This window comes from Brassica oleracea, chromosome C7 (assembly GCF_000695525.1).
Source record: "Brassica oleracea var. oleracea cultivar TO1000 chromosome C7, BOL, whole genome shotgun sequence".
NCBI lineage: Eukaryota > Viridiplantae > Streptophyta > Magnoliopsida > Brassicales > Brassicaceae > Brassica > Brassica oleracea.
The window spans coordinates 29,486,951-29,508,493 of NC_027754.1; the positions used below are offsets into that span (position 1 = coordinate 29,486,951).

At 40.7% G+C, this 21,543-nt stretch overlaps 7 protein-coding genes and 1 long non-coding RNA gene across 11 annotated transcripts; 4 read left to right on the top strand and 4 right to left on the bottom strand.

Annotated features, from left to right (window-relative positions):
* The first annotated feature begins 723 nt into the window (after positions 1–723).
* Positions 724–3,407, top strand: LOC106306149 (chromatin modification-related protein eaf-1). Its single transcript, XM_013742638.1, has 2 exons — positions 724–2,095; positions 2,186–3,407. Exons 1-2 carry the CDS (start codon positions 798–800, stop codon positions 3,069–3,071), a joined length of 2,184 nt encoding a protein of 727 aa, XP_013598092.1. The 5' UTR covers positions 724–797; the 3' UTR covers positions 3,072–3,407.
* Positions 3,408–4,205: 798 nt separating this feature from the next.
* On the top strand, positions 4,206–5,076 carry LOC106301753 (auxin-responsive protein IAA32). The gene is made up of 4 exons (XM_013738221.1): positions 4,206–4,375; positions 4,484–4,729; positions 4,800–4,908; positions 4,993–5,076. Exons 1-4 carry the CDS (start codon positions 4,225–4,227, stop codon positions 5,057–5,059), a joined length of 573 nt encoding a protein of 190 aa, XP_013593675.1. The 5' UTR covers positions 4,206–4,224; the 3' UTR covers positions 5,060–5,076.
* On the bottom strand, positions 5,072–7,755 carry LOC106301752 (probable inactive leucine-rich repeat receptor-like protein kinase At1g66830). Its single transcript, XM_013738220.1, has 2 exons — positions 6,025–7,755; positions 5,072–5,949 (listed from the first exon to the last, which is right to left on the bottom strand). The coding sequence occupies exons 1-2, from the start codon at positions 7,595–7,597 to the stop codon at positions 5,279–5,281; spliced, it is 2,244 nt and encodes a 747-aa protein (XP_013593674.1). The 5' UTR covers positions 7,598–7,755; the 3' UTR covers positions 5,072–5,278.
* Positions 7,756–9,000: 1,245 nt separating this feature from the next.
* On the top strand, positions 9,001–12,178 carry LOC106301983. 2 transcript variants are annotated; one of them, XM_013738485.1, is made up of 13 exons: positions 9,001–9,019; positions 9,161–9,273; positions 9,357–9,455; positions 9,539–9,623; positions 9,729–9,798; positions 9,872–9,932; positions 10,023–10,076; positions 10,371–10,527; positions 10,629–10,725; positions 11,018–11,127; positions 11,333–11,439; positions 11,629–11,739; positions 11,833–12,178. In XM_013738485.1, the coding sequence occupies exons 2-13, from the start codon at positions 9,181–9,183 to the stop codon at positions 12,001–12,003; spliced, it is 1,215 nt and encodes a 404-aa protein (XP_013593939.1). In that variant the 5' UTR covers positions 9,001–9,019; positions 9,161–9,180; the 3' UTR covers positions 12,004–12,178. The 2 variants fall into 2 exon arrangements, with proteins under 2 accessions (XP_013593939.1, XP_013593940.1); XM_013738486.1 differs by lacking the exon at positions 9,001–9,019 and having other exon boundaries at positions 9,131–9,270.
* A 217-nt stretch (positions 12,179–12,395) lies between these two features.
* LOC106301638 (60S ribosomal protein L7-2) lies at positions 12,396–13,827 on the bottom strand. Its single transcript, XM_013738089.1, has 5 exons — positions 13,596–13,827; positions 13,353–13,508; positions 13,061–13,140; positions 12,878–12,980; positions 12,396–12,801 (listed from the first exon to the last, which is right to left on the bottom strand). The coding sequence occupies exons 1-5, from the start codon at positions 13,767–13,769 to the stop codon at positions 12,586–12,588; spliced, it is 729 nt and encodes a 242-aa protein (XP_013593543.1). The 5' UTR covers positions 13,770–13,827; the 3' UTR covers positions 12,396–12,585.
* A 1,154-nt stretch (positions 13,828–14,981) lies between these two features.
* LOC106303033 (nuclear poly(A) polymerase 1-like) lies at positions 14,982–17,262 on the bottom strand. The gene is made up of 2 exons (XM_013739405.1): positions 17,178–17,262; positions 14,982–17,089 (listed from the first exon to the last, which is right to left on the bottom strand). Exon 2 carries the CDS (start codon positions 17,061–17,063, stop codon positions 14,982–14,984), a length of 2,082 nt encoding a protein of 693 aa, XP_013594859.1. The 5' UTR covers positions 17,064–17,089; positions 17,178–17,262.
* A 258-nt stretch (positions 17,263–17,520) lies between these two features.
* Positions 17,521–18,275, top strand: LOC106303551. The gene is made up of 3 exons (XR_001262505.1): positions 17,521–17,704; positions 17,886–18,033; positions 18,151–18,275. It is a non-coding gene; the product is annotated as an uncharacterized LOC106303551 (long non-coding RNA).
* A 262-nt stretch (positions 18,276–18,537) lies between these two features.
* On the bottom strand, positions 18,538–20,662 carry LOC106303550. 3 transcript variants are annotated; one of them, XM_013739816.1, is made up of 6 exons: positions 20,416–20,662; positions 19,511–19,829; positions 19,353–19,424; positions 19,065–19,277; positions 18,900–18,980; positions 18,538–18,824 (listed from the first exon to the last, which is right to left on the bottom strand). In XM_013739816.1, exons 2-6 carry the CDS (start codon positions 19,760–19,762, stop codon positions 18,645–18,647), a joined length of 798 nt encoding a protein of 265 aa, XP_013595270.1. In that variant the 5' UTR covers positions 19,763–19,829; positions 20,416–20,662; the 3' UTR covers positions 18,538–18,644. The 3 variants fall into 3 exon arrangements, with proteins under 3 accessions (XP_013595270.1, XP_013595268.1, XP_013595269.1); XM_013739814.1 differs by having other exon boundaries at positions 20,457–20,661; XM_013739815.1 differs by lacking the exon at positions 20,416–20,662 and adding an exon at positions 20,262–20,399.
* Between the last annotated feature and the right edge of the window lie 881 nt (positions 20,663–21,543).

Here is a 21,543-nt window from a genome sequence, read left to right on the forward strand (position 1 = left end):
TTGCTATAGTTTTAAATTATTAATGTTTAAGTATACTGTTATGATTAAACATTAATTATTATTTAATATTCGTGAAATTTAAAATTTATATTTGAGAAATAGAGGAACACATGATTGTAGATAGAGATACACATTTACACACTCCTCTACACATGATACAGGGCATCTAATACGGTTACTATATGACTTAACATCATTTTTCATAAACGATAAAGAATCTTCACAAAATTTTATAATATTTTTTTTTCATTGTAATATCTTTTAGTAACTAACTACTCATTAGTGATCGATATCCATCAATTTTCGAAAACAAATTTCCAACATAACCATAGTTACGAGATTTACTATATTAATCATATTTTATGTTAGAGATAACTTTTGATACATTTTCACATATTTACAAACATATTACGTGAATATTGTTTGTATTTTTATTAGAACTGTTAGAAAACAAAAGCATGTTTAGCAATAAATCACATACATTGATTATATTTGATATTATGCTTTTCGCAGCCAACAGAAAATACCAGGAAATTTTGATCTTCTTACTTTGTATGTAAACAGCATTCAATAGTTTCGAGGAATTAAAAGAAAGAAATTATTTTGAGAGAGAAAATAACTTGACTATTACTTGAGCAAAAATAAAATAAAATAAAAAAATAAAAAGAAAAAGAAAACAGCTGTGGTTTACAAGTCATGGACTCGCTATAACTCTCTCTCTCAACTCCCCACTCAATTTTTGCCCTTTTTTTATAATTTCAATTCCAATTTCGTTGCTCTCTCTCTCTCTCTCTCCTATGGAACCGCCGCCGCCTTCTCTCTCCTCCACAGCGGTGGCCTCCACCGTCGTCCCAACAACCACCGTACCCGTTCCTCCTCCTCCTCACGCAACAACCTCTTACCCCGAGTCTCTAGACTCCTCTCCCAGGTCTCGCACCACCGATGGCTGGGACGATCTCAACGCTCCCTCCGCCGTCTCTTCCAAACTCCGTCTCATGTGCAGTTACGGCGGCCATATCCTCCCTCGCCCTCACGATAAATCCCTCTGCTACATGGGCGGCGACACTCGCATCGTCGTCGTGGACCGTAACTCGTCTCTCTCATCCCTCGTCGCTCGTCTCTCCAACAAGCTCCTCGACGGCCGCTCCTTCACGCTCAAGTACCAGCTGCCTAGCGAGGATCTTGATTCGCTCATCTCCGTCACAACCGATGAGGATCTCGAGAACATGATCGAGGAGTACGACCGTACGATCTCCGCCCCCAATTCCACAAAACCCTCGCGGCTCCGTTTGTTTCTGTTCACGTCGAAGCCGGAAGCTACTCAATCGATGGGTCAGATCCTCGAGAGCTCGGCCAAGAGTGACGATTGGTTCCTCAACGCTCTCAACAGCGCTGGGCTCCTCAACAGAGGGTTCTCAGATTCGGATGCTAACGTGAATCGCTTACTGGGCTTGGACGATGGGCTTCGCTCTAGTCCCGGAGATAACGGAGATAATCTTGATTCCAGCGTTAAAGATGACGACGGCTCCGTTAAAAGCGGCAAGCAGCAGCAACAGATCCAGGACCCCCCTCCACCTCAGCTTCCTCAGCAGCAGCAAGGAGGTCAAGATGTGCACAGCATGCCTGATTCTCCGATGCTTGATACGTCCTCCTCCTTCGGGTCAACTTCCTCTTCCCCTTTGCCGGCGAATCTCCCGCCGATTCGTGTCCACGTGGAGGAAGCAGGTGGGGTTAAGGGGATGCAGGATCAGAGGATGGGGATCGAAGAGCAGTTCGCTAGATTCAACGTCGGGAACAAGCAACAGCAGGTCCAGCAGGAGGATGGATTCGCCGCGATCTCGTCACCACCGCCGCCTTTGCCTGTGACGATCTCTCTTCCCGCTGCGCCGGTGAATGCAGCAGCAGCGAATGTCTCGAGTGAGTTCCAGACGAGAGTCTTCTCCGATGATGAGAGATCTGATCACGGCGTCCCGGCTGGATACAGGAAGCCTCCGACTCCACGTTCTCAGCCGCAGAATCTGCCTCCTCAGCAAGTTCATCACGTGAAGTCAAACAGCGGTGGACACGAGCTGCCTTCACCTCATTCCGTATCCAGGTACTCTCCTTTTCCCCCCTCAAATGTATTAACTTTGATGTTGTAGAGCTATACTTGTAAGATTCTGATGTGTTTGTTAATATGACTCAGTGATAGCAGCATGAACAACCCTGTGTATCAGCAACGACCATCTGTGTATCAAGAACCCATGTCTCAGATGCCTTCTGGTACCACTGTAGTTACTGGTATGATCAACCCTGCAGATCCAAACACACTCTTACCTCAGAACCATATGCAGAATCAGGACCCTGGATACATCCTCCACCCCCAGTTCGAGCAACAATCTGCACCATCTCAGCCACAGCAGCAGCAGCAGCAGCAGCAGTTCATACACGCTGCTGCACCACCTCAGTACATTCGTCACCATCCCTCTGGTGGCCTTCCTATGCAGACTTACATCCAGGTTTACCCTTCGCAGCAGCCGCAGTCCTTTCACAGGCAGCCGGGTCAACTGGATCAACAACAGCCTTATCCTGCTGTTTACTATGTCACTACTCCGGCCCCACCTAGGCCTTACAATATGGCTGTGCCACAATCTGGTAGTGTGAGCGAGGCTCCAGGGTCTGTCCATTCTAACCATCCCCAGGCACCGCCTAACTCCATGATGGCTCCACCTCCTAACAGCCAGTTGAGAAGTGTTCCTGGCGGCAAACCTGAGGCTGGGGTTTACACAACGCCACAAGGTATGGCCGGTGCTCAGATGGTTCACCAGATCCCTACAAGCCAGCAGCAGTTCATGGGCTATTCACAGATCCATCACCCACCTCAGTCTGGTTCAGCTGCGATGCCCAGCTACGGATATGAATACGCTGACAATGCTCATAAGCAGATGTTCTACACGCAACCTGTGGGGCACGCACAGTACCAGACAATGACCGGTCCTCCACCTGCCATGGTGTTGCCTGATGGCTCTGCCGCTGCTAAGCTTCCAGCTGAGAACATGACTCAACAGATCCGGAGTTCACAGCCGTTGTGACCTACAAGGCACAAGGAAGATGGAAAACAGTTTTGGAGGAAGAAAATCCCAGTTGGTATTGAAACATAAAATATATAATTACTTTTTCTCTTATTTTTTTTATCAGTTGTTGCTGCGTCAAAAAAGTGTCTGGCTTCATGTTGGTTTCGGTATTTGTGGACTTATGTCAAAAAGTGTTGTGTGAGTAAGTAGAAGGGAGAATAAGGGAGTAATGCTGCTGCTTTTGGAAATTTACATTTATAGTCGATGGATATTGGTGCTTTTCATGGATCTTATATCATATTATTATTATTATCATTCATTTCTCATTGTAAATGACTCGTTTATTTTTCGTAATCATCTCTTGTTATCGCTCTCTTCTTACTTGGTGGAGATTTGAATGCTCTAATATTGTTTAACGACATTCGATATACTGACATGTTTGTAAAACATTTAATATTTGGAAGAATGTATGTCTTCCTCTCCATTGCTTTCAATCTTTTCCATGGGAGCATAAGTACAGATCGGGATCCATGTGTCTGGTCTGGTCTTGGATCCACCATTCACACAACCCTACAACTTCTCAGACAAGGTGTGGGAGAAAAAGGTAGTGACAAAATCGCTGTCTAGCAATCTAGCAACATAACTTTTTCTCCTTTGAAAGAGAGAAAGCATAAGTATCATCACGTAAACACCAAAACCCAACTCTCTATCTCTAACCATACTCTCCGCTCATGATTTTGTATTCTTGCACTAGACTACTCTTTCACTCTCACAAGCAACAGAGAGCCTCACCATAGTTGAGTTGTCACTACTCTCAGATGATGTTATCAAAGAGTCCACCAAGTGGAAATGTTCTGTGATTCAAACCTTTACTGTGATCTTGTGCACCAGAAGCAATGAAGCACTGCTGACCTTGTCCGGATACAAAATCTGAAACTAATATTTATATGGTCAGGTCCCCATCCCTTGCAGTCAGTGATATCAAACCACAAACTGAATCTTGATGGGTTCTTCTTGTCTTCTGTCTCTATCCTGTCTGCAAATAAGTCCTTTTTCTCCTTGACTCTTCTAAAAACTTCAGCCTCAGCTTCAGGCTATAAAATCCTCATCAAAGAGTCCTCTCTTTCCCAACCCACTTCCTCTTATCTGTAGATCACACTAAAAAGCAACAATGGACCAAAACACACCTGCAGAATTTTCTCATGGGTCTTCAAACTTTCATAAATATTACCCACAGACCAAGAAGGGTGGTGGTGGCGTAATTGATCTAGGCCTCAGCCTTAGGACCATTCAACATGAAACTTACCTCCCATCTACTCCAAGTGAGTTTCTTTGCTGCTTTCAAAGTGAATAATAACCATTCGTTCACCCCATCCTTAGTTTACTTAATCCTCCCTTGCTATCTTCAATATCTATTATGTGAATCAAAGTGATAGGTCTGGACGGGTATGGTGAGCTTATAGACTGGTCGCAACGCAGCTATACACAGCTGAAGAGCGAGGAACCGGTAAACCAAAGACTAGCTCAACAATATTACAATGATGGAAAAGAGGGCAGAGGAAAATTGGCTTATTATGTGAAGGTAAATATGGATGGCTCAGTCGTAGGCCGCAAGGTTTGCATACTTAACCAAGGAACCTACTCAACTCTTGCTCTCCAGCTTGACAATATGTTCGGTAAGTTAGTGCTCTTCCAGCTACAAGTATATCTTAAGAATGTCTCACCAATATCAACTTAAATTTGCAGGGATGCAGACCGTGTCGGGACTGAAGTTGTTCCAGGAAGAGTCTGAGTTCTCTTTGGTCTACAGAGACAAAGAAGGTATCTGGAGGAATGTTGGAGATGTTCCATGGAAGTAAGCTAGTCTTATAATTTCTCTATATACAGAACCTTGCGTTTTAACTAAAACCACATTTGTGATTTGCCTGAAACTTGTTAGGGAGTTTGTTGCAAGTGTGAAGCGGATGAGAATCGCAAGAAGAAACAATGCACTTCTTCCCTACTAAAGTTTTTGAAGTCAAAGCCTATCTTTTATCCAAATGAGCTCTCACATCACTTGTGATTCTAGTTTTCAACATCTGTTGTAACAGAAGCTTTTAATTATAAAGAGAGTGACATCTTAATTAACTACAACCAACAATGACATGACAAATAAACAAAACAAAACAACATTAGTCTCATCTCTTAAAACAAGCGTTATGCTCTCTGATCTATGTGCAAATCTCTCAGTCGCCAGCCATTGGTAATCTGTCGAGCGTATCCGAAACGTGCCTCATGGTAGGCCTTTTCTCTGGACTGCTGTTCACACAACTGATTGCAACCTTAAGAACAGCGACAATCTCGTCTTCCTTATCAACCTCAGGTGCCAAACAAGGATCAAGAACATCACACAACGGCTTCTTCTCCTCAATGCACACCTGTATCCACCGTACAAGATCTATTTCCGACGTCCCCACGTCCAACACCGGAGACCTACCCGCTATCAGCTCCAGTAAAATGACTCCATAAGAGTACACATCCCACTTCTGAGACGGTTTGACCGTCTTGAGAGTCTCTGGTGCTTGATAGTAAGAGCCAGAGGAAGAGTGAGCAGTGAACTCCGAAGATATGCTCTTGTGATGGTGTTGCTGCCTCTCTTCCGTTTGGATGATTCTGTTTGACTGTACAGTTGGAGATGATGAACCTCCAGCTATGTTGGCTAACCGTGCTAGTCCGAAATCAGAGATCTTGGGTTCCATGTCATGTCCCATGAGGATGTTGCTGGGCTTGAGATCTCCATGGACGTACTTCTTGGGACTGAACTCGTGCAGATGAACAAGCCCTGTCGCTATCCCTTTCGCTACCTTCAAACGTTCAGACCATGTCAACGGAGCTACACTCACCATCCCTGGCTTGCCTGCACGTTCACACACACATTTTATAATAACTTTACAAGATGCAACTTGAAAATGAGAGAAGTGTGGTGACTCACCGTGGAGAGCTGTTGCGAGGTTACCGTTTGGAACATAGTCATAGATAAGAAGCTTCTCATCAACAGACCAATAATAAGCTCGAAGACTAGCAATGTTCGGATGTCTTAGCTTCCCTATAGCTTCAACTTCTGTCTGAAACTCCTTGAATCTCTGAGACCCTCCTTCACCCAATCTCCTAACAGCCAACGTGAGCCCGTTCTCCAAAACCACTTTGTACACAATCCCAATCCCGCTCTTCCCCAGAACGAAAGCCGACGCCTTTAACAGCTCCTCGAGGTTAAACGCCACCTGAGAATCTAGCGCCACGATATCGCAATGCTCCACGTTTTCAGACAGCGTTTCAGACTCGTCTCTCCGGAAACAAAGACACTCTGCAGCTCTTTTCTTGGAGTCTTTATCTCTGTTGCAAGCGCAGAACTTTGAGTAGCAGTAAGTGAAAAGCAAACCCACGAGACAGATACCGATAACATCGCAGAGAACAACGGCAACGACAGCTGTTTTGCTCAAACCGCTCGACGACTTCTGTTTGGTTTCGGAGTCACCATCTGAATCATCATCTGGACGGTTATTGCTTGGGATAAAAGGGTAAGAGGCGTTGAGTCCGAGCTCATCTCCTCTGCAAAGATCCTTCAACGGCGGACCACATAGACCGACATTGCCGATAAACGCCGTCGGTCCTCTGTTCATCAGAGCACCGGTTTGAGGAATCGGACCGGAGAGGTTGTTAAAAGTTAAATCAATGTAAACCTTCTCAGGGAGATCACCCAACGCAGGCGGGATTAACCCAGAGAAGTGATTATGAGAGAAGTCAGCAGTTCCTTGTAAGCTCGAGAGGTTTCCGACGTCGCTAGGGATGGAGCCGTTGAAGTGGTTGAAAGCGAGGTCGAGCTTCTCAAGAGAGACGAAAGCAGAGCCGAACCCAACGGGTAAAGAACCAGAGAAGTTGTTTCTACTCACATCAAGCGTTCTCAGCCTGTTGCATTGCAGAAGCGAAGACGGTAAGGAGCCCGTGAAGAGGTTCTGCGACAAATCCAATGTCTGAAGAAGCTTAAGCCGACCGATCTCGTCTGAGACCGACCCATCAAAGGAATTGCCGTAAAGCACTAAACTTTGGAGTCCCTGAAGCTCGAAAAGCTGAGTAGGTAAAGACCCGTGGAACCTGTTGCTGCGGAGGTTCAAGTGACGGAGGCTGGAGAGAAACCCTAGGGAGGAAGGGAGAGAGCCGTAAAGGTTCTTCCTTGGGATGCTTAGAGAGACCACCTTGAGTTCTTTGCAAGTAACGCCGTTCCATGAACAAGCGTCTTCGTCAGACGAGTTCCAATTGGTGAGAGAGCCTGTGGGGTCTTCGTTGACGCTCTGTTTAAACGTCAAGAGCGCGAAGCCCTCGTCGTTTAAGGCGTTTACAGGGATGTAGATGCAGAGAAGAGTGAAGAAGATGAGCAATGAGGTCAACATTTTGAGATGAATCACTCCTAGAACAGAAAGGCTTAAGAGTGTTAAGCTTTGTACATAGAGAGTGAAAGAGAAAAGAGGAGTGATAGTGATGGAGTAAAGAGTAAAGTTGGAAAGCATAATAAAAGATACTCTCGTTGAAGAAAAAGGAGAAAAGAAGAATACAAAAAGCTAGAGAGGAGCTCTGTTTTTTGGACCTATGAAGCATTGGGAGACGGAATCAACAAAAAAGAGGTGAAGGTTTTGACAAAAGAGAAGCAAATGGCGATTTAATCCATACCGTTAATTTGTCACAAGCTTCCATTAATCCCATTTTTAACTAGTACTAATAAATAATCTTTTTGACCAAAATTATCATTATGTGAAATTGTAATTTCAGACCTTTTTCAAATAGTTACTATATCTTTGTCAGGATTATTGTTTTATTCTGAAAAGGTATCTTGTTGGTGAAATGTGTAGCCTTTGGTTTATTGATCTGTCAAGTGTCAATTGTAGTAACATTTACAGTGAGTGTTTGTCCTTTTCTATTCATCAAATTATCTAGTAGATTATCATGTTCATCTATAATCACCATTAATATAACTTTGTACTAATTGTTGTCCAAAAAAAAAAAAAATTTGTACTAATTCATAGATGCTGCTGTTAGCACGAAACCCGGCAAAATACCAACTGCTACATTGTCCTGCACTATACTGTTAATGTTAGTAGGAGTAGTATATATTTTCTTAGACATGCATTGATTAGTCAATATTAATTCGAGTTAAAACCATTTAAAAAGTGTAATATTCCAAGCTAAAATCTATATTCATCTTTTACTAATTGGTGACTAAGACAGATCTAAAGGTGGATAATTTATTATGATTAGAGTTTGATATTACTCGTGAACGTCGTCACAAGATGCCACGCTCCTTTGTTTATTCCCCGAGGCTTCTTTTACATTATCACATCTTCTTTATCTTACTTTTACCCATATAGCTATATATCAATTAACAATGACATCACAGCTCATAATCTCTCTTTTTCAAACATTTTAGCAATAACTTGTTTTTTTTGTCTCGATCATTTCGGTGGAACCAGGATACCTGTGTATAATTAAAAAAAAAAAAACTTGTTTTCTTAGAATATGCATAATGACATTAAATCGTTAGAGAAAGAGATTAATATAACAAGAATCATATGTTTTTCGAAGAAAGGATGCTAAACGAAATTGATAATCACAAATACTACCTGCAGTATCAACGGATCAGATTCAATGGTCAAATAACGAGGTTCATCCAACGGCTACAAGCACTGATTGCGGTGGCACCATTGATCATAGAAGAGGAAGGACACGTGTACGACCCTACAGTCTCACTTTGTCCGGCCCCAGTTGTCGTTACTATCGTTATCGTGATATGTCGATAAGTCCAATTTGTGAAATGTGATCATTCGTAGTTTAGCCTTTTAGGACAAAAGCCCTAAACCTAAACGCAGAGCGTGGGCCCAAACTCCTCCTCCTCGTCTCGTCTTGGTCACGGGACTCACACCGGCGACGACTCCGAGGTGGGTAGGGGGGCAAATATGAGTAAACAAAACAGTTGAGGTTTTTAAGATAATAGAGGAAAATATAGGGGTAAAACATATAAATACGTGAAACATTGAAATGTTTGCTTTTCTGGCACGATTGGGACTGATCTTGAGCAGTCAACGTCAACAAACAAACAATGGGAGAGGCTATGATGATCCGCACCATCGTCGAAGCGATTCACTCATCACCGACGCAAGCCGTCGTGTATCTTTCCGGCGGCGCCTCCGTGGTTTCTCTCTCTCTCTCTCTATACAAACATATGCGATTGTAAGTGATAACAATTACTAAAATTCGAAACTATAATGTTTGCAGGCATTAGGTTGGTTGATGTCAGTTCCAGGAGCTTCGAACACGCTTCTAGAAGCAGTGGTTCCGTATTCGAGGATATCTATGATCCAATTACTCGGCAGGGTTTGTTCCCAATCCTCAAATCAATGGCCCAATCGTTCCCGTTTTTTTTTTTGACTTTCTCTTTTTTTTTTCGATTAATACAGGTTCCGAGTCAACACTGTAGCCAAGCGATGGCGAGCGAGATGGCCTTGTTAGCGTATAACCGTGCGGTTAAGCTTTCTAAACCAGGTTTAGTTCTAAACCAAGTTTAAATTAAAGGGGAATTGGTCTTGTTTTCTTCAACATCAGTATGAATTGTGGAAAGGGTGTGACTTTGTGGACGTGTTTGGATAGGATTCCCGGTGATTGGTGTGGGTTTTACGGGAGCGTTGGCAACTTCTCCTCCAAAGCGTGGTGATCACAGGTTTGATTAATTAAATACTGTTTGCTTTAACTATAACTCATGGGTTTTTTGTTTCTTCTTTTGCTGCGAGTAGGTTCTTTTTGTCTATGAGAGCATCCGACCGAATCTGGGAAACTTCAGTCACTCTAACCAAGGTGCTGATTGCAATATTCTTTCTCCTGTCTTGCTTTGGTCTTTAGTGTCAACTCCTCATGTGTATTTTTATATTTTGTGGAGAATTTTAGAATCTGCGAAGCCGAGAGGAAGAAGACAAGGTGGCAAGCCGTGTTCTGATCCAGGTGTGTTTATAAAGCTTATTACATGTTACTATCTTTAGGGCATTGGCGTCTGATTTTCCTTTCTCTACTTCTTAAAAACAAAAAGATAAAGTTTAGTTTATGGGTATTGCGAACAAGTTCGTGCAGGCTTTTCTCCTTTATAAAACTGAAATACTAAGATAGATATTCTTGTGGAGTCAAGTTTTTATCCATACTTTTCTCAGCTCTCTCATAGCTTCTCTAAAGGCATTCTACTTTTGAGGTACTCATCATGGACTGACTTCTTAAAACCTTTTCTCGTTCATCCATCTCTAGGCTATGGCCAAGGCATGCCAAGTTTCTGGGACATTTGACTCTGGCTTAACCGAGTCCGAGGTGCCTGATGAGTCAGAAACCCAGTTTAGTGAAGAACAAGAACTTGAGCAGCTTATTCAAGGACAATTGTGCTTTAAGGTTTATCCATTTTCTAAGGGTAAGCTTTTGGTCATTTGACCCAATAAAACTTTAGATTTTTGATCTTTTGTTTTAACTTGCATTATTGCAATCAACGATGGAGTTCTACCATTATGGCAGAAGCGTACGGATCGGATAAAGACAGAAAGATTATACTGCCTGGTTCTTTTAATCCGTTACATGACGGTCATCTCAAGCTCTTGGAAGTTGCTATGAGGTACGCTGAGTATGCCTTTATGCGTAATGGGTACTTGCTTATCTTGGTGAACACCTGAGTCTTCTGTGTATCTATTAATGTCTTTTACTGATTCTATGTTTTCTAGTTAAATCTGATATGCTATGTAATTAGTAATTGATCATTTTTTGTTATGCTATATAAATTGATTCTGTTGTTGGATTTGGAGAGGTCTCTTGGCATTTTAGTATCTCAAAACAGCAAATTAACTGTCTTTTTTTGTTCTCTGTAAAACAAAATGTAAACAATCTCACAAGCAGATTTGTTGATGCAGTGTTCGTGGAGGCGGGTACCCATGTTTTGAACTATCCGCAGTAAATGCCGACAAGCCACCGCTTTCAGTTGCACAGATCAAAGATCGTGTCAAACAATTTGAAGCAGCTGGTAGGTGGAATCTTTACTATTTATTCATGTTTTTAATCTTGTGCACCACCTTTTTGGCATCTCTGAGTTACAACGATCTTATGATTTATATTGTGCTCCAACAAGGGCAAGAACAATCATTTTTACGATCCAGATTTGAGCTATAATGCTTTTTTCCATACTCGTGCCATCTTTTGATATTGGTGAAGTATTGTTGGGTTGGCAGGAAAGACGGTAATAGTTTCAAATCAGCCGTACTTCTACAAGAAAGCTGAGCTCTTTCCAGGAAGCAGTTTTGTAATTGGCGCTGACACTGCAGCAAGGCTTGTTAATGTATGTATGTATACACTACTTAAACTTTTTTCCAGTTTCCTGATCTTTTTGTTTATTTCATAAAACGTACAGTTAGATTTGTGTATGATTACTTAAAAAGTCAGTAAGACGCAGACGTTTAAAGTGCTCTCTTATATTCCGGTTCCACGTTATCAGAGAAGAATAATTAAGGATCTTAACTTGTTGCAGCCAAAGTACTATGAAGGCAGCTACAAAAGGATGTTGGAGATACTTGGTGATTGCAAGAGAACAGGTTGCGTTTTCCTTGTTGGTGGCCGCAATGTCGATGGTGTATTCCAGGTTTGACCTAAGCTCTAGAATCTTGAGCAATACAATTTCAGTCACTGTATGTGAGGTTGTAGGCCTTGTGCCCTTATCATTTCTCCCCTGCAGGTTCTTGAAGATATTGATATTCCAGAGGAAATAAGAGATATGTTCGTCTCAATTCCAGCAGAGAAATTCCGGATGGATATATCCTCTACAGAGCTAAGAAAGAAACAAGGGGGTGTTGATAAGAGGAAACGTGAGAATGCTAAAGAAGATGTTGAGCAAAGTTCTAAATGAAAAAAATGATAGTGGCGAGAATAAGTTGTCAACACTTCGATGGAGTTATAATAATTGTTACGTCAGTGGTCAGTCACACATGCTTTACATACACACCATCATTATAATAAACATCTTTACCATTTCTCTGGAATTACAGTACTACCACTATTCATCAGACTCTTTCATATCTTCATCTCGCATCTCACTTGGTGCTGTGAGCATTACTGCGATCATTTTGAATTCATCCGATAAAAATTTCAAGATTTTTTAATACAAAAAATCTACTCCTTGATAAGATCTCTAGAACATCCTGTAAAGAGATAGTATCGAGGGAAAGAAATAGCACAAAACAATATGTACTCTACCAAAATAAAGATATATATCGTCAGAAAAGAGATTTTGAAGTAGAATTATTTCTTAGAAAACTGATTAAATAAAGTGTAGAAATGGTCGAGGTATCAATATCACAAACTAGGATGCAAAGACAACAAAAGAGAGCTCAAAATATCTTTTTAACTTGAACAAAAAGATCAAAATCCGGGAGGAAGCATTTGGTGAAGACAACATAGATAAAAAAACTGAGACTGGAAAAGAAAACATCTAATTCATCCTCCTGATAAGCTCATTGATGAAGTTTTCACGGTTTCCAGCATCACCACCTTCAACGTAGTGGTTTCTCTTCTTCTTAAGACCACCGAGTGGTGCCTTGAGCTGGAATGGCCACAGGAAGTTGTTGGCCTCCTTGAAATGAGGTCCGACTGTTAGAATCTCGTGGATCAAATCCTCAGTGCAGATGATCCCATGTTTACCCAGTGCCTGTTGTTGTTGCACAGAAAAAAAATCATTACTTTAAACATTAATATAAGAACAACCAAAGAGAATGATTACGAACCTGCTCCACGATAGAGTTGTCAGTCAAAGCAACCCTCTGGTGGTTAAGCTTTCCGTATCCTCTCTTGTAGATCAATTCCTTAACACTCTTCAAATTGGGGAACCTGAGTAAGAGAGAGTTGATTGAGTTAGCAATGTTCCATGACAAAGGATTTAAGAGCGTTTTAGAATGAGATGTTTATACCCGTAAGTAACATATGGCTCAACACGACGAAGCATGTTCATTGTAGCCTTGTTAACTTTGAGAAACACACCGTTGAAAATCTGCATTTACATATTACAAACTATAAGCAAATCAGAAAAGCACGGGTCTTTTTCATGGAAAGAGACCAAGCACATAGGAATGTCGTTATGTGACCTATAACAGAAGAATACAACTGTCTAATCTAATGTCACAATATCAAACAAGACAATAAAGCTTAACAAACCTAATGACAAAAACGAGGTCTAATTACACAAAAAAAATGTAGACAGACCTGTCTCAAACGCAAGAGCTGAAGAATCTTCTTAGTCTTTGGGTCAATGGCATTGATACCACGAATACGGATGATGAACAAGAGCTTAGCTTCAGGGTCAACATAGAAACCTCCCTTCAACTTAGCCTCGCGTTTCAACGAGATCAGCTCCTTCTCCTGTAAACAAAGAAGAAAGATCACTCATTTACCCAAGGACAAAAAGGATCTAAACTAATGCTTGGATTTGGATCAAAAACAATTTACCTTCTCGGCATACTCCTTGGCGTACTGCTCGGCCCTTTTGTAGATAAGCTTCCTGTTGGCGGCGTTCGTCTTCTTGGCAGCTTCGGCGCTCTGCTTCTTCGCGAGAGCCCACTCCTCCTCTCTCTTCCTCTTCTTCAGGACTGACTCCGGAACTACAACCTTCGATTCTGCCATTTCCGATTCCTACAAAGATCAATCAAAGAGACGACGGCACTCACTGCGGCGAGGAGCCAACAATATATATATATGCCACACTCCAAACTAGGGTTAATTAGAAACTTAATGGGCCTCCTAAGCCCATCAATTATTTTACCCGTTGGCCCATTAGTCTAACCAGCATTGCCATTTGCTCAAATGACTTTTGTATACATTTACTACACAGATTTCTATTGCAGACAAAAATGGTATGTATTGGTATACAACAAAAGGATAGACCAGAGTTAACATACATTACCTGACAAAACAAAACTCATTCATCTATAACTTCCGGATGAAGAAACATATGTCTGAATGCAACCATCAACAGTTTGAGTCCAATGTTAAAAAACTCAAATGCTAAAATGACATGAACGCATCCACTTGTTAACAGCTTGGAAGAGGGCGTTTACTAGCTTTTGCTTAGATCCCCTATTTTGTGTCCATATAGAACCTCAGAACTTGTATGAAGCTAGCCCAAAATACAGGGAATGGCATCTTCTCATTTTCCCTAAGCTGCACAGGGCTCATCATCGATTCTGCACTACCTGGACCTAAGTAAATATATGTGCCAAAAACTTGGTTTAACAACAGGTATTGATTCCGCAGTAACTGTCTCAACCTCTGCTCGTGGACACACATCTAGTGGGGTTAACATACATACCTGACAAAACAAAACTCATTCATCTATAAGACACACATCTAGTGGGATGTTTGATAGAAGACATTAACAATTAGAAAAAAGTAACATAACATGAACATATATCACTCTTGAGCTAAGCATGATTTATGATATTTAGAGGAGGTTAACAGGGGTTTAGACAAGTGAAGTGAAGTTTAATTTCAAATATCTAATGTTACCTGTATCTGCATTCTACAGAAACCGGCTAGTAATGAGAATGGGCTTCAAAGGTGTACAAACAATGGACTAGATAAATGAGAAAAGAAGCAATTGCTGCTGATGAAAACTACAGGAATCATACGTAGAGTAGAAGTGGGAATTATTCAACATGATTTTAACTTCTTTTCTTATTACCATATATATCTTTGTGATTCTGATACAAGCGAGTTTTTACATGGAACTAAAGAGTATTTAAAATTTGCTTTCAACATCTTGTAAACCATTTTATACAAAATTCTTCCATAAACAAAAATATAAGAAGAAAGTCTTCAACATGACAACCTCCAGTTTCAATAAGCTCTGAGGTTCTTGGCATTGATTGTGCTTAGAGATGTGAAATTCAACTTGATTATCGGCTTCTGCAGTTGCACTGAAGCTTTATGCGTCACCACTGACTGTTGCGTTGGAACATCTTCGAGTTCTTCCACTTCCACTGCTCCTTTGGAGAATGCATCTTTACTTGGAATTTGCTTAACCACTTGATTTCTGAAGCCAAAGTTGTCTTCAACTTCCTCACTTTCTTGACTAAGAGAAGCCTGAGGAGTGGCTATCTTCTCTACTGGATGACTCTCTCCTACACCCTTACTGATGGGATCATATTCAACCTTAGTACAAAGTTCTTTCATAGGAGCTGAACAAATGGATTCAACAGATGAATTTGGACTCCCATCTTCGCCGTTCTCTACATGCACTGAAACTGCAACACGTTTTGAGTTCCTTAACTGATCGGTGAATGTCTCATCATCTCCCAACTTTCTCTTCTTCCCACCTTTACTTTCACAACTAGTAATAGTAGATGATGAACTCCCTGTAGAAGAAACTCTCTGCTCTGAACTGCGTTTGCTGTCCCAAGTTCCTTTCGAGTTACGCAAAGGTCTAACTCCACCAGGAAACACAAAGCTAGGTATGCTTCTTCGCATTACATGGCTAACATTAATCTCCATCCTAGGAGACCACAACGTGTAACCGTAAACAGTTTGTTTAAACTCCTCAATAGTTCTTCTGATATCAAACGGTTCTCCTCCTACTGCTGTAACTCCTTGTTTACGTTGCAGACCCATGAATAAAGAACACTGTAGCGGTTTTGAATCATCTTGGAAACCATGTGGATGAGGGTGGCACTGAAGCATGTCACAAGTATGTCTCTCAATCACCAACGTCAGCTGTCTGAAACGTGACTCAACCCATCCTCTCCACTTTTTCAGATCCTCCACGTTAGAAGCAGAGATGTTGATCTGAAGATAGTTCTTATACGCTTCAAAGAACCCAAACGGCTCAAAAAGTGTATCCCATTGATCAGCTTCGTTTCCTTCCATAGCCGCGCATATATCTTTACCTCTCTGAAACTCTCCTGTCATAATCCTCAGTGTACTCGCGGAGACATTGTAACTAGAGTTCATACAAGGATAAGCAGGAGTAATGATAGGCATCTTGTGCAACAAGTCTTTAGGGTTTCTTCTAGGATCCCAAACTTGAAGACCTAAGGAGGAGGAACCTTCTTCATCGATAGAGCAAAGAAGGATGGGATTGGGCCAACGCCATTGCGTGTAGACTCTAAAGAACCGAGACACCAACATGTTTGGTGATGCGTTAGGATAAAGCTGACAGATTCTAGCTACAAGCAACGCCCAGTTTATACCACCAAGAAAGCCAGAGACGTTAGAGTACACACCACGCTTCTTGGCCCAAAACCTAATGCATCTTAACGTCGTCCTGAAACTCTGAATGTTAGGAACCAAGCGGAAGATCTTGTCTGTAACTCTACAACCGTTGAGGCTTCTAACAGTTTGCTCATCAGCATTCTGTAGAATTGAATCATCTGATAGATCCAAGTCTTCAGGGATAATCCATAGAGGAAGCTTTGCGTAGAGGAGATCAATAGAGACTCCATTAAGTTTGAAACCCATCAAGGGAACATAAGCATCAGGGACAGAGTGGAGCTCTGTCACTTCAGGCAACTCCGAAAGCATTCTGTGTAGCTCTCCAAAGAAACCATTCCCTCTTGTTGCGTATCTTGGACCAACGCATAGAGTGTCGATATCAGCACCAGGTCCATGTACCTTTAGCCGATAAGAACCGAAGGTGAATATCTTGGCGTTCGCTTGTTCAACCGTCTCATCGCTTAACCCTTTGTCACGGCTTATTTTTTTAATCCATGTTTTTACGATCTCGTCTAGTCTCCCAAGAACCTCCTCTCTTCTAAGAGCTTCCTCGTTGCTTTCGTATAATCCAGCGTCTTGCAAGTAGTTCTCTAGGGCTTTTGTCTTGATTACGTCAAGCTCCGTTGGTCCTCCTAGAGAGATAGGTTCTGTAATACCGTATCTAATTTGTCTGTTTTGCTGGACACTAGCCATCGATTGTATTTTGTTCATACCCTCTTTCTCTACGATTATTTACCCTGAATATTTACGAACAATGAACGTTACTACCGAGAAACTGTTGATCATACAGAACACAAAAGCAAAGTACGAGTTCTCGAGAACAACCTTGAAAACCCTAATTCGAGCGATGAGTACCAACAACGAATGGGATCGAGTGAAATAGCAGAGAGTCTCGACCTTTGAACACACAACGATCTCAGCTAGTACGTCTTACACTACGAGTTGATTTATAAAAAGCTATCAGTCCACACTTATCTGTATAATTCGCAACAAAAAAAAAAAAAGAAGGAAATTATCGAGTTGAGAAAAGGAAATACGTGTTGTAGAAAAAGGAAATTTGTAATGGAAAAGCCCAATAAGACCCAAATAGTTATGAGGGTAATACGAATAAAAGCCCACTAATAAATAAGTCGGTGAGGTTATGAATACGATGACGTTCTGAGTTTCTGTATCACAAAGCTACTGAACGAGTGAAGCTTTCTGTAGATCTTCGCTGGTCTTTGTTATTTGCTAACTTTGAAATCTCTGAGTGTTCGAATTCGACAGTTTGACTCATTCTCTGTTACGATTCGAATTGATGTCTTTAGCACAGCTGGTTCTGCTCAACTATGGATTAGCAAGCATACACCAAGGTTTGTTGTGCCTTCGGAATCTTATCTTCAGTATTAACTATTAAGTATATGTAACAAAGAAAAGCTTTGTTTTGTCTTTAAAATGTATTGTTATCTATATTTACCCTGAGCTAGGTGTGCTAATATCAAATTTATCATATCTATCCTACTTATCTCTGTTTTATTTCTCAATATTTTGTAGTTCGAAAATGAACATGTCCGGTCAAATATAACCGACTTCAAACAGGTTTTAGAGATAACCGGGTGTTGGCTTGTCACAGATTTCTCAGGCTGTGTATGACGTTGAGGAAGCAACCGCAGAAGCGTTTGACATAATTTTATCACAAAAGGTTGAGACATCCGTCTGATTTTTTTTTTTTTTTTTTTTTTTTTTTTTTGTATTTGTATAACCTTCTTTCCATCGTTCTATTTTTGGTAATCAACAAGTATAACCGTGATATCCACAGGCCATTAAATCATCTGAAACAAGTGCGTCATTTATAAGATTTATCCAGCTTCTAACAGCACATCATGCTTCCAGGAGGTAAAGTAAAGTCCCATCATCCTAATGTCTATTGTTGCTTATCGCTGGTCACCCTTTTTTAACACTATCTGTGCTTTGGTCTCTCATTTTGAAAGTGTACAGATTCTTCTCTTTAATTTTTGTAATACGCACACTGAGAGTTTGTGAGTGTTGGGATCGTAGATAGAAATCTTTAATATAATTTCTATCCTGACCACATGGTTTGAGTTGTTGTGAAATAATTCAAGAAGAATCTTCTCACTCTCTGCAATTGAGATCTGAAAACACTTGGTGAGAAAGAGAGCTTTTTGCCAGTTAGATACGTTTTCTTTTGTTCAACTTCAATGTGTTAATTTTACATGTATAATTAGTGAGAGTGTATATTTACAAAGACATCGTCTTGTTATGTATATGTGAAAGGAAATAAACAAACAGTGCTCATGGCACGCCTATAATGTAAGATTGCGTGTGAGGCAAGCGCCACAACTCTGCTTCTTCATCAGATGAATCTTCAGAGTCAGAGGTTTCAAAGTTCTGAGAATGGCGACGGCAGGTAGCGACTGCTTTGGTGACAACATAGATGGGTAGCATGATCCCGAGTATTCTCAAAAACAACAACTGAAAAAAACAAAAGAAACAATTAAAGAGTTTCATCATCTCTGGAAATGGAATCTAATGTGAAATAATATACACCATGAACAAAGGGAAGACATGGAGGTTTGATCCGGTAAGGACTAAGGGAAGGGTGTGTCGGAGAATCAGGAGAGCCATAAACTGCAAGATTGCAACAACGGAAACATGAGTAAAGAAAGGTGTTATAATGGAAGGTAAAGGAGGAGGAGACTGGCGTGTGCGTACGATGAGAACAAGAGAACGGAAACAGATGAAGCTTGTGGTGGAAAAAAGAGGATACTGATGATGATGATCGTGGATGAAAGTGGGATCAGCAGGTACAACTGTGATGAAACGAGGATGCTCACGTTGAGATATTGCCCAGTTTCCCCTGAAATGAAGAGGGACATGACCCAACTCTAACAATGGAGCTGGCGCTGTATAATCCGGCTTGAATCCCTGAACAACACACACACATTTGTATAATTAGATTTCAAGAAGAAGATGTTGAGAAGAGAAGGAGAAGGGACCTACCTGATGGCAAATCTCGCAGTTGGTGTTTCCTTTCTCGTTACACCATCTCTGCACGCACCTCCTATGTGCATACTGCAAACAACAACATGGCACATCTAAATATCAAACCAATGACTCTGTCTCTTGGAATCTCAAATGCTTATAAGTTTTGTCGTTACCTTCAAGCTGCCGCTGCAAGAACAAGGAGTCTCCATCTTTGAATCCACATCCTCATCGTGACAAATCCTACACAGCACCATCGACAAATCTCCGTTACGCACCTTCTCAAGTGTTTTCTCATCGAGGACTCTAATACATTCCTCCTCGACAGGTGCGTTGGCTTGCAACATACGGTTCCTGCTCTGAATCGCTTCCTCAATCGTGGCTTCTGTTATCAACCGGTCCATAAACAGCACGAAATGATCTCCCATGACTTGCAGCTGAAGAAAGTCCCCTATTTATATTAGTATTGAGATTCTTCTCCCCTTTTCTTTAATGCTGCGAATTGATGATAAAATGGGGTTAGGGTCAGAATCATTTAACCAAAGGAGCATTCGCATTCGCATTCAATGCTAAGGTGATGGTGATACGCAACTTGAACATGTGAATTAGAAGCTGCTCATTAATGGAATAGATGATAAAAATATCTTTAAAAAAAAAACGTTTTAGATAAAAAAAACTTAAATAAGCAAACACTTTTTCTGGATAATGAAAGAGCCATGGGCGAAAAGCTGAACCAAAGCTGGTTAGTTACCAGAACATAAAAGCTGTAATTTTTTGTGAAGTGCACAAGTTTATGGAAACGGTTTAACTGAATGTTATAGAACAAAAAATAGCTAGATAAAAAGAAAAAAAAAAAAAAAAAAATTATACAAGAAGATAGTATTAAATTTTCAAAACGACGATCAACAAGAAGGAATCTAAATTTACCCAGATGGTGCAAGTTGTTTTGAACGAAATTAAACACAGGCGGAGACGAAATCATAGAGACATAAGTGGCATACAAACGAGACAAATAATAAAAAGCAAAATATGAGAAAACAGAAAAAAAAAACGAAAAGACAGGGAGAATTGAGAGGCAGACCCAAATATTAGGACAGGAGAAGGTAAAGAGTTTTGTAATACCGTTTTCTTCTCTTTTTGTCGGAAAGGAGAAGAAGTGGAAAAGCGAAGAAAGAGGAGACTTAAAAGAATAGAATCTGTCTTTTCCTGAAGCTAAAGCCTTTGATAAAAGCTTCCTTTCTTTCTCTCTGAACTCCGCAAATTATTCAGGAGATTAAAACCAATAAAGTTATGTTTGTGTTTACATACGAAGCAATGAGATGGAGTATAGATTCTTGAATCTTATAATTATTACTTTTATCTCAAAATAATATCAATATCAATATTACGTCAGACGTATCGTATGTAGTACATGGATAATTTTAAGTAGCTATACGGCTATACCATACACACACGGGGACATTTTAATTGCAATAAATGTCTAATAAATATGTATAAGATCAAACAAAGACTCAAAGTAGCTAACCAAGAATCAACAAAAGATGGAATAAATAAAATTAGATGAAATATAGATTCGCAAAAAGACCACCAAAAAGTATCTTCATGCTTTCTTTTATTTGACTGAATGATGGTTCGTAGTTACGTTGTCCATAGTACGTGTGAGTGCGTCAGTTCAAGCTGGTGCGGCATCATTGATCATTTGACAGGTTGATTAACTAACCACGTACTATTAGTTTTTGTTAATAGTGCTATTTTAATTGGTCTTTTAGGCCAACCATTCTACCAAAACCAATTAACGTTGAAATAATGCACACCCAATCACAATCTTTTGCGTTAATGATTACATCAATTATTCTCATAATTTATCCCATTTCTACATCAACAAAAGCGCAATAAAAATTCATAAGTTATAATCCTAAGTAGTAGTCAGTAAGCCTATCTATATCGCTACGGTATTTAACAGAAGCAAAGCCCAACACATAAGAATGTATTGGCCCATTACTTAGAAAGAGACCCAATGAAACAAAAATGCAGTTTACATAACCTATAAATTGAGAACTAAAGTGTAATGACCCACCACTCCCACCATCTCCACTTCTTTCTCCAACCCCACCACTTCCAACTTCTTCTCCACCATCTCCACCTTCTTCCCCACCACCTCCATCTTCTTTAAAATTAAGAAAAAGAGAGAGAGAGAGAGAGAGAGAGA